The sequence below is a fragment of the Gavialis gangeticus genome, unplaced genomic scaffold, assembly GCF_001723915.1.
Source record: "Gavialis gangeticus isolate Ggan-Ray unplaced genomic scaffold, GavGan_comp1, whole genome shotgun sequence".
Lineage (NCBI taxonomy): Eukaryota > Metazoa > Chordata > Crocodylia > Gavialidae > Gavialis > Gavialis gangeticus.
The window spans coordinates 20,754,028-20,765,336 of NW_017728998.1; the positions used below are offsets into that span (position 1 = coordinate 20,754,028).

The 11,309-nt window shown below is 42.0% G+C and overlaps 1 protein-coding gene across 2 annotated transcripts in view; it reads left to right on the plus strand.

Annotated features, from left to right (window-relative positions):
* Positions 1-4,868: 4,868 nt before the first annotated feature.
* The window catches only part of PEPD (peptidase D), a 284,355-nt gene continuing 277,914 nt past the window's right edge, over positions 4,869-11,309 (plus strand). For both annotated transcript variants that reach the window (XM_019505586.1, XM_019505588.1), the window contains exon 1: positions 4,869-4,949. In XM_019505586.1, the coding sequence (XP_019361131.1) occupies positions 4,906-4,949 (44 nt within the window). In that variant the 5' untranslated portion in view covers positions 4,869-4,905. The remainder of the gene's footprint in view (positions 4,950-11,309) is intronic.

Genomic DNA, 11,309 nt, shown 5'->3' on the forward strand with positions numbered 1-11,309 from the left:
AAAATTCACTCAAAATTGTTTCATGATGAAAATGCCAAAGGCAGATGCTTTTGTTCCATCAGTTGCTTTGAAGGGGCCTTCTAATCTTCATTCCAAGTTAAAGACTTTACTTGCGGCCACTGTATTAGTCAAAGGGTGGAACATTTATATCCCTGCCAGTGATCAAATGTCACAGCTATGTAGATTGTGTATCTGGAAAAAAATCCCACCGTTGTGTAAGAATTTGGATAGCTGTTCTTTAACTAACATGTAACTCCATAAAATGAATCGATGAATCGGTTTCAGGTAACACAGTTACAAGATTTAGCCTTTGTTAGTGACTTAAAAAATTATTTTTTTTAAAACTTGGACACCTGGATCCCTCTGCCAAAGATGATGCATCAGTACAAAAAATTTCTGGAAGCCCCTCAAAAACAACCGATTTGGTAAGAGTTTGGTAAGGGTTTCTGCACTGATACATCTCCAGTTTTTTTAATTTTATGCTTATGAGGGAATATTTACAGAAACTTTAGAAATTTAGGAAATGAACTGAAACGTTTAATGAATCTACATATAATTTGGTGTCACCAAACAAAAATGTTACCACCAATGAATCTACTGACCATACCTTACCATACAGCAAAACCTGGAAAATAAAATCTACTTCATTCTCAAGGGTTGCATAGTTTTCAAATTGTGAAAGAGAATGCATTACTTTTCTGTTGCTTTTGAATACACTAGCAAGAGCTATACATGCACTTACTGATGATGCTCAGATTGTAAGGTAAACACTGTGGTGCTGCTTAGATGGTAATATAAAACCTTTGGTATAAAGACATACATTGTAAGGGCATATAGAAACAAAATGCCAGTTTATTAGTGCAGGGTCTTATTTGAGTGCAGCATGACAGACTGTTGGGAAAACCTTCCTGTTAATGTTCCCACAGGCCCTTTCAATACATATATTGAGAAGAAGACAGAGAAAGCATTTCCTCTAAGATTCATTACTGTTGCCTTCTAGATTGCAGAACAATAAGAGAAATAGTTTCCTAACATGAAGGATCTGCCACATAGTTTTTACTTAAGGGTATCTGAAGTAGGACAGTCAAGTGTTTTTGTGTCTTTTCTCTTTTTCCTGTTATCATTTGTCCTGGAGCTTAGTCTTTGTTTAGTTTTACCCACATAGTTTCTATGAGGGCATTTGGGATCACATTCTGTGATAGCCATGTAAGGATCCATAGATTCTAACGGGTTTCTTTGTGAGATATGTTCATTGTGGTGGCAGTGCAGATATGTTGCCAGGCTTTGCATCTAGTGTTAAGGTAGGGTTGTGACCATGTGGTGTTTGTTGGCCAGAAGGAAGTTTGAGTTGGGTGAGTTTTTTAGGTTGTTTGAAAGCCAGGAGCAAGGAGAAAGGGGGTTGAGAGTATTTATCTCAGACTTTGATCCTCTTTGCATATAGGCTGTAATGGGTTGATGATCCTTTTTGTAGGTTATAGTATAGAGAGGTAGTTAGCTGTATTAGGCTGAATTCAGGCAGAAGGCTGGAGAGGGTAGCACCTCAGAGACTCCCTGGTTCAGATACGCATACACTTTCAGAGGTGACAGGTTCCAATGTGGGATGGTATGCATTGACCAAGGGTGTACAGTTAGTGCGGGGTTTCTTTTCATATTGTACTAGATTCTTGTGGGGTATTTAATAAGTGGCTCATTCAAAGATCCTGCCTATTTCTCTGCTGGAGTGTCCTTGCTAGGTAAAGGTCTAAATCTCCCTCAGCTATGTAGTTGACCCAATAAAAGATATAACCCAAAAAATCCAACTGTAGCATTTTTCCTGGACCATCACAGCTACAACATTACTCCAACACAGCAGTTCTGAAGTTGGTGAAGTGTTGCTTTAGAAACATGACAGACATTGCAACCGATGGGAAGTTTAGATATGCAAAAAATGCTGAAGCAGGCCTTTAACATGAGAGAAAGTTCTTTAAAAGAGGAGATAGAAGTGTTGATGTGACAATAACTGTCAGCCAAATCTAGTTTTAGAGGTAAATAATCTAAAGTGGTTTCCTAGATATCAGGTCTGCCTCTGAATTATCTCATTGCAGATTCAAATGCAATGCAAACAAAGAATTAAAATAATCCATCTGTGCAATAAAACTGTTCTTGCTCCCTGTCTGGCTGCAAGCATCATTCATGTGGTTGACAATTCAGATTGCTGCCAGTTCAGTCACCCCACAAATGAGTCTCATTTGCACACAATGTAGTGATTTTATTCCCACAGCTTCCAAGTTTAGGATGGAAGGAAGCTTAAGATAAGTAGCAAATAATCAAGCAAAATCACAGGACAAGTAATAAGTCTGAAATTAGCAGATCGTATGCATAACTAAAGACTGAAGGAATAAACCTTCAATTTCCATAGAAATTAGGACCAGAAAGGGTCTCATGAAGTCATCTAGGGCATCCCTTGTTCCAGACAGGACAATCTCTGTTTGAAAATATAGATGGGTTCTTTTAGATGGTTGATGCTGCAGAGGAGGCTCTTGAACTAAGAATGACAAGACATTATGGATGGGCAAAGAGATGCAAAACACAGAGGGGAAGAAATGATTCATGCTAGTCCTGAGAGCTGTAACCCTCTCTGCTCTCAGAAGTAAAGTGAGCTTCCCATCTCATCCCATTAATAAGCCTCCAGCCTAATCCAAAGATACTGGCACTTCATGGAGGAGAAAGAGTCAAACATTTGCTACTGACTGAATTCAAGATATTCCAGTCTCTTTGCATGCTGAAGGAATTCCCTTGAAATTTGATGTCTTATCAGTTATAATGTAGAACACCATGCCTTATCCAGAATATACCTAGCATGAATTTGAAAGAAATATATTAGGTCTGTCAGGTGGCTGACCCACAAAATACACTTCAGACTCCCTATTCATTAAAAGATTTCCTGCTAACGGTCTGTGACCCTTGCATATAAAACCATAACGGGCTGTAATGTGACCACCTGACATTTCTAGTTTTCCTGATTTACACACTCCTGACCAGACTTTTTAAAATCAATCTTTCCCTGTGATTGCTTTGCAGTGCTCATACAGCTTTTCAGTGCCAGAATTTAGCGAGTAACTGTGCAGTCTTCTCACAGCATCTAGTGGACAACTTGCCCAGCAGTACTGCCAGCACAAGATTTTAATTATACATATTTGCTATCAAACATGGACTATTTTTTGTAACAAATGCACTGATGTAAATCTTTATGTCAATTATTTGGAAAGTGTTGTCTGTAAAAATGTGCCATGTTATTTGCTTTCTGAGTTATAAAATATGAACAATCTCTAGTAAATGACTAGATGCAGAGACGTGATGCTTTTGAATCCCTTGATGTAACGTCATTTATATATGTTGCTTTATATTGGTTATTAGACCAGTCACAATTTCCAATCAGTTATTCTAATGTTAATGGAAAGCTAAGGTTACCAATTTACTTAATATTTTACAAATTTCATGTTAGAAACACAAGAAATTTGATCGAAATAGTGAGGTTGCTGCTTGAGTTTGCTACAATCATACCAATTTTTTAAGCTGAGCATTGAGTTAAGTCACTGTAGCCTTAACATGAATAGAAGGAAATTTAACATTCCCTTGCCCTACCAGCCAACATAATGAGGGCATACTTAGTAATTTTGCAAATATTTTTGCAAGTGTTTTCAAGCAGGTAGGGAGCCTGGCAAACAAACGATATTGCACTTGTACTAAGTCATTGTTTACATTTCGGCTACTTGGGAATTTCTTTAGAACAGTGATGATAGACGTCTTGTTTTAAAAACACAATAGTCTCTTACTTAAATTATTGACCTTTATATATATATATATTTTGTATACAGCATGTGACTCATGAGTGAGCTGTTCTGTTGCCATCCGATGGGGGGCACTCGTATACATCAACAACTGTCATCTCAAAACAATACATGTTTCTGTTTTATAGAGGCACAGAGCAGCTAAACAAGTTTTTCAGGTCACACAGCAGCTCTTCTAGTCACACTTTAGTAGTTCATGCCTCTGAGTCTTTTCTTTTGCCACTATATCACAGGCAGTTACCTTGTATGTGAACCCTAGTACAAGAATACTTAATTTCTAGTTGGTTAATAATGTGTTTGAAATGAAAAATCAACATAAGCTCTGAAGTGGTGGACCTTAATATCTAGGGGGTTGAAAGAAGCAGTATGGAGCTGTCTCCTAAAGACCAGCATAAGCTTTGACAGGCGTTGTGGCATCAAGGACTTTGAAGACTGTGCTAAATACATTCTTAATTTAATAGCACTGAGTAAAGGAATCCCTTAAAGTTACAGAGATTAGGATGCTGGGATGCATTCTGATGGCCTTGATGAATGGCTGTTTATTTAGGTGACCTGTTACAAGAAAGCAGCACCTGTAGAAAGTTTTACTCCTTCCCTGGTGCATTTCTCGGTGAGGAAATCTCTGGTAGGTGCATGTTGGTGTGATGGGATGGATGGTAGGTGCGTTTCTTTGGGACAGGCTTGGTGGCACGCGCATTTCTGTGCGCAGGGCTCTATGGCAGACCTAGCCCCTGCGGGACAACAACCACGTGCTCCCGAACGCCCCGAGTGCGAGCCCCGCCCCCCGCGCAGGGGCTTGAAGCGACCCGAGCGCGCTCCGAGGGGCGGGGCTTTGCGTGCCCGACCCCAAGCCGCGCCCCCTCGGCCTCCGGACGCCCCCTGAGACCGGCTAGCCCCTAAGGCCCGCCCCTTATGCTAATGAACCCCACGCCCCGCCCCCTGCCAGGCTGAGCGCCGCGCAGTCAGCGTCCCCCGACCGTGAGGGGGCGGGGCCTCGTCCCACACTACCCAATACCGCGCGGCGTAAGCCAGCCCCGCCCCCGCCCCGCGGCTCAGCTGACTGCCCGGTGGTCACATGACAGGCGAAGTCCGGCGCGGCAACATGGCGGAGGCGCGGGGGTAAGCGGGGTGCCAGGCCCTGCGCTGAGGGGGAGTTTCCTGAGCCCGGGCTGGGCGCTGGGGCGGGGGTAGCTTGGGGCTGCGGTCGCGAAGCAGCCGGCGCTTGGCACATTTCTGTAGCGAGGAGAAAGCCCTGCTTCACCCGCTCTCCAGGAGGGGCTCCGCGGAGGAGGAGCAGCCCTGGACCGCCTGGCATCTGCCTCCCCAAGGGCCGCCGGCACGGGGTTGTTGGCCTGTCCCTGGTCTGCTCACGTCTCCGGGGAGAGCATCACTGGGCAGCGTCCCCCAGCAATCAAGTGACCCCTTCAGCAAGGGGATGGGGGCTTCTAGCTTGACATGGTGGGCGTGGCACACGTGCTGGAGCAGGGCACCAAAAGGCCTGGGTCCTGTGTGTGTAAACTGCAGGCCTTCCCCCCCTGCCCCCTCCTTCTTTAGCCTCCTAGCTTCTGTAGTTAGTTCCTTTTACTTGTAATGAAAACCTCTTATCTGTTCTCCTTCAAATGAATGGTGTTAGAAAACTGGGGGGTTGCCTTCCTCTGTAGCATGGGGCATGGCCCTGTTCCTGGTGTCTCTCAAGTGTATATCGACAGCATTTAACAGAAACAGGACGTTGGCAGCTGTGGTTCTCCCACTTTACCTGCAGCAGGTTAGGGTGTTAAGCCTGTGTTGTGTCAGGGTCGATGGCAGACTTATGTAGAGTCTAGATTATGGTTTGCCTGGGGTGGTATGGGTAGGGAAGATCCTGCCTCAGGTAGAGGGTTGCATTAGATGACCTCTGGGTCTCCTTTTCAGCCCCACTTCTCTATGAGGAAGTCAACAGCAGACTTCGCACTGCAGATGGATCGGCCTATAGGCAGGAAGATTAGCAAGCCGTTGATTTAAGGTGGCTGATGTTTTAGATTATTATCATTAGCAATGAGGAAAATATTCTTGGCTGTTGTTTTACTGTGTGTATTTGCAGCATGGATACACATTAGCTGCTTTTGCTGTTTCCCTTGGAGAGTCAGGTTTTCCCTTTCTCACATGGCCATAATACTTGATGTGGAAATAAATGTTCTTAATGAATATTAACTAGGACTTGTATTATAGTTTATCTCTTAAAATATATTGTTAGTGAAGAAAGGTTAATCTGTTCAGAAGTGCTGGCAGTTTACTGGCAAGATAAATGAAAGCCGAGTAGAGAGGCACCTTTATAGACTAGATCAGAGATTCTTAAGTTTTTATGAGTCCAGGTTTGCTTCATCAGATGTCTTATGAAGGAAGCTTCAATCCTGGCTACTCCATACCAGTGGAATGTTATGTGTGTTTTACAGATAGGCAAACTGAAGCACAGGAAGGTTAAAAGACTTGCTGGGAAACAGTGGAAGACCCAGAAATACAATAGGATTCTTGAGTCCTGCTGGGTTTTTTGATATGATCAGATAGATCCAACAGGAACAAAATGTAACATTTCTGAAAGTATTCAAACTTCAGATAAGCTTTGAATGTCAGAGTATCTATGATAAAAGAAAGAGGCACTTTTAACAAAGATTATATCTTCATGCTCTTAGCTGCATTCACTTTCAGTATGGTATTGCATGTAAGGAGCCCTTGTTCTAATCACATTTTAAAGTCATGTATCTTCATTGGTGTGGACTGGGTGAATGTTTACACGTCTCTTGCAATGCATGTGAAACAAATGCTTGCAGATTTGTCTTTAGAAAAAACATAGTCATATCTTAATTTTATGCAAGTATTATATTACAATAAATATGATCAATGGGACTACTCACATTTATTTCTTAGATTATAAAATCAACAGAATTACTTGGATATAAATATTTGTAGGATAAATGGCCAAATTTATCCATGTAACTTCCCAGCTCAGTAGCCTATATTAAAAATATCCAATCTTGTCAGGAAGTCGAACGTAATTGTAGCATAGCTGGTCTTAGGTCATCACAAAAACAGCTCTTTTGGTTTCTGAGCTGTTGGTGTAAGTACATAAAGATCAAGTGAGTTTCATCTGCCTATGAGGTGCCACTTAAGCGGTAAGACAGTCAACAGACTGCCATGTCTGGTGTTTCAGGGATGTCAAATTCATCCAACCCATGAGGTGTGCAGGGCTGAGGCTGAAATGGGCCCACAGGTTGGCTCTATGTGTCAGTTTCAGTGCACAGGGGCAGTACAATGCGAGTGTGCAAAGCACATGCCAGTGGCATATGGCCAGGGTATATATTGCATGGAGCACTTATACTGGATTGGCCCAGCTTTCTGGCTTCAGTGCACAGGACCAGTCTGTGGGCCCCGATCCAGATGGTTACTGGATCTAATGTACAGGACCGGTCTAATGCAGGCATCGTGTGCAACATGTGTCCTAGACCAGCCCCGTGTGCGGTGTGCTTGCTGGCTCCAGTCCCAGGTGTATTTTGCTTGTGGTGCACAGGGGCTTGTCAGAGATCCATAGGCAGCACTGTGGGATGACAGGGCTCCACAGGCCAGATCTGCCATGCCCCTATCTTTGATACCCCTGCTGCGTCTGAAATTCCTGTTTTGTGTTGCATTCCTAAATGCTGCCAATATCATTTTTCAGTGTCGCTGCTGTTAATAGAAAATCAGCCCTAAGGGCAAGCAGGCTGCTTTCTTGGGGGTTCTTATGTAACCTAAGTGGGGTGGGGTGGGGGGAAGTGATGCATTTGAAGGTGGGAAGAAGACAACAGATGGGCATACATGGAGCCTGATTCCACTAATTTGGGCAATACTTTAATGAATTCTGCTCCTATTGTGGTCAGCCTGTCTAGGCTTCTGCAGGGTTGTCTGTCATTGTGGTACGTAAATGCCCAGAAAAGAACAAACAGAAGAAAGAGGAGAATAAACAAAAAGACCACACCAGGCAACTTGTTCTATTAAAAAAATACAGCCCCTTTCCCACAAAACCAAACTTTTTACTCTGTATAATTTTCAGTGTGGACATTTGGTATCTTGCCTAGCAAGGTTATGTGAGTTCATGCTGTGTACTCTATAAAGTGGAAAAATTTGAGCAGCTGAATAGAACTTTGCAAGAACCCCCCCCCCCCAAAAAAAACCCCCCAAACAAACAAAAAAAAACATTTAGCCCAACCTGCTGTGTCCTACAAACCTTGCTGTGGGAATCCAGTGTTTTTAGCTAATAGCGTTCTGTTGTCAAAGTCACAAAACAAAGTTCAACATAGCATTTTTGGAGCACTCTATTTCTTAGTTGTGCTTTTCAGTTCAAATTTTGATGTCAGTTAATCTCTGGCAGGGCCACCTAATGACATGATGGTGTCTTTTAGGTACCAGTGTGTGCACAACTTTGCCCTCATCCCCATAAAATGGTCCTGAAGTAGTTGTATTTTTTGTATTTTAATGCATTGGCAGACATGTTAGGTTGCTAATAAAGGATGTTTTATAAATAGAGTAGACTGAAGTTACCAAATATTGTTGTAGCCTGAAGTAGTTATTTCAGTTGGAGCTTGTCCTTGGTAGTCAAAGGTCTGAATGTGATTAAAAAGTTAATCATAATCTCCATTAAGTTTTAAAATGCAATCCTAAGAGTGTCCTATCAAGTCCAGGTTGTGGGGATATGTGCTGATGAGGGAGATGATCAAACATTTTTTTTAAACTGCAGATGCAGCATAAAGCCCTCAAGTAAAGATTAATGTTTTTCCTTTAAGGGGGAAGTGTGGGCCAAGCTGCACCAAACACCTGCATTTTTTCTTGTGCTCTGTTTTAGTGGCTGCTTGACCATGCCAGCCTATAATGTCATAAAATCATAGGAAATGAGGGCTGGAAAGGACCTCAAAAGGTCATCTAGTCCATCCCCCTGCTACATCATCTCAAGCAAAGCTTTGTCCCGCCAGTCTTAAAAACCTCCGAGGATGGAGATTCCACCACCTCTCTGGGTACCTTTCCAGTGTTTTACTACCTTCCTAGTGAGAAAATTCTTCCTAATATCTAACATAAACTTCCCTTGCTGCAGCCTGAGGCTATTGCTCTTTGTTCTGTCATCTGCCACCACTGAGAACAGTCCAGCTCCAAACCCCACTTCAGGTAGTTGAAGGCTGCTATTAAATCCCCTCAGTTTTCTCTTCTCCAAACTAAATAAGCCCAGTTCCCTCAGCCTCTCCTCCTCAGTCATGTGCCCCAGCCCCTGAATCATTTTTGTTGCCGTCTGCTAGACTGTCTCCAATTTGTCTACACCCTTTCTGTAGTGGGGCCCCCAAAACTGAACACAGTACTCCAGGTGTGCCCTCACCAGTTATGAATAGAGGGGCATAATCACTTCCTTGAACCTACTGGTAACACGCCTACCGATGCAGCCCAGTATGCTGTTGGCCTTCTTTGCAACAAGGGCACACTGCTGGCTCATATTCAGCTTATTGTTCACTGTAACCCCCAGGTCCTTTTCTGCAGAGCTGCTGCTTAGCCAGTCAGCCCTCATCCCGTACCAGTCCATGGGGTTGTTCTGTCCTAAGTGCCGGACTTTGCACTTGTCCTTGTTGAACCTCACAAGATTTCTTTTGGCCCAGTCTTCCAATATGCCTCAGTCACTCTGAATCCTAGCCCTGCCCTCCAATGTATCTACTGCTGCCCTAAGCTTGGTGTCATCTGCACACTTGCTGAGGGTGCACTATGTGCCATCTGCCAGGTCATTGATGCAGACATTGAACAAAACTGGCCCCAGGACGGATGCCTGGGGCACTCAAGCCATTGATTACTACCCTCTGAGCCTGATGTTTCAACTAGGTTTTTACCATCTATTCATCCATCCCATACTTCTTTGGCTTGCCTGCCAGAATGCTGTGGGAGACCGTATGAAAAGCCTTGCTAAAATCAAGGTATACCACATCTACTGGTCTCCCCACGTCTACAGAGCCAGTCATTTCATCAAAGAAGGCAATCAGGTTGGTCAAGCATGATAGACCTTCTTTTTCCCTTTGTCTGTATATTGTGGTGTAGGAGCATCTGAATAGGTCTCTCTGTATGCATGCCCTCTTTTTCCTATTATGCTGACATCAGGACAAATGAAATTTATTAGAATCTATGCTAGATTATTTTCTGTTTCACAATCACTCTTGGTCTCAGTAATCTTGCCTGGACTATGTAAATGTGTTATATAGCCCAGCATGCATTACTGCTGTATAATACAAAGCAGGCTCTAACCTGAAAAACTAGCCCTTCACTTCTATTTAAAGTTAAAATCTTGTAAATCTTAAAAATAGATCTTGCCAGGATTGTGCAGGCTTGCTTTGCCCATTCCTGTGGCTGGGATTATTTTACAATGAAAGTTTAGTCTTTTCTACACTTGGGTTATGTCTCACAGCTAGTGAACTTTAAGTCCCTAAACTTATCAATAATCAGGTTTGAACTTTGTGCATCATGTGCTGAACTCCTAGATAATACTACCCTAAAGTCAGATTAGAGAAGATTTGTATCTATCTTTCACCTTCTAAAATTATTTACACTGTTATATCAAAGTGTTATAAGCAAGTAAAATAAAAGAATTTTATTAGCTTTCTTATGCTGTGCCTGCAGTAAGAAATCATTTGGCTTAGGTTCCTGATGATAATGTCTTTCCTGAGTTTGTTCTACACAGTTATAAATCAAAGGTTACCTTTCAGACTTGTAATTTTCCATGAAAGCCAGACAATAATTAATACATGAAGGCACATTGCTTTAGTACTCTAAGGTTAACCTAGTTCAATTTTTCTCATCCTAGCAACAGTTCACCATAGGAACAATGTAACTGTATGCGATAGTATCATCTCTCTTAAAAACATTGTATCTGATAGAAAATGACCTTCCAGCTGCTAAGAAGAATGTCTTCAATAAGCTGACAGGAAAGAGGTTGAACTATATTGAACAAGCTGAACTTAAATCATTGGTTTTTATTGTTAATACTACAGATGAGTGCTGTTGTGAAGCTCAAGATCACTTTTTCTTTATTGTAAATATAAAATGGATGAATACTACCTCAGATTCTTTTCCTTTCAACTGATGAAATCACTCCTATAGTAAACTAAAACCAACTGCAACCATAATGTCTGGAGCTAAAACTCTAAAATATGTAATTATGGATTCACCACAACTAGATTATGAGTCATCACATACATTTATAGGATTTCAAATGCTTGAATTACCTTTGCCTCTTTTGAACAAAAAGAGATCCTCTAGGTAAAATAGTGAGTAGTCAAATAAAAATAATTCATTTAGGCAGTGACATAGTGCGAAGATATAATTAAAATCTTATCTAAACCATGATAGATCAACTTTATGTAAAGCTATATTTTGGGTGGACTGATTCTTTTTGAAGAATTGTATCCCTAACCTAAACATAATTCAGACAAATTGAAGTACTAC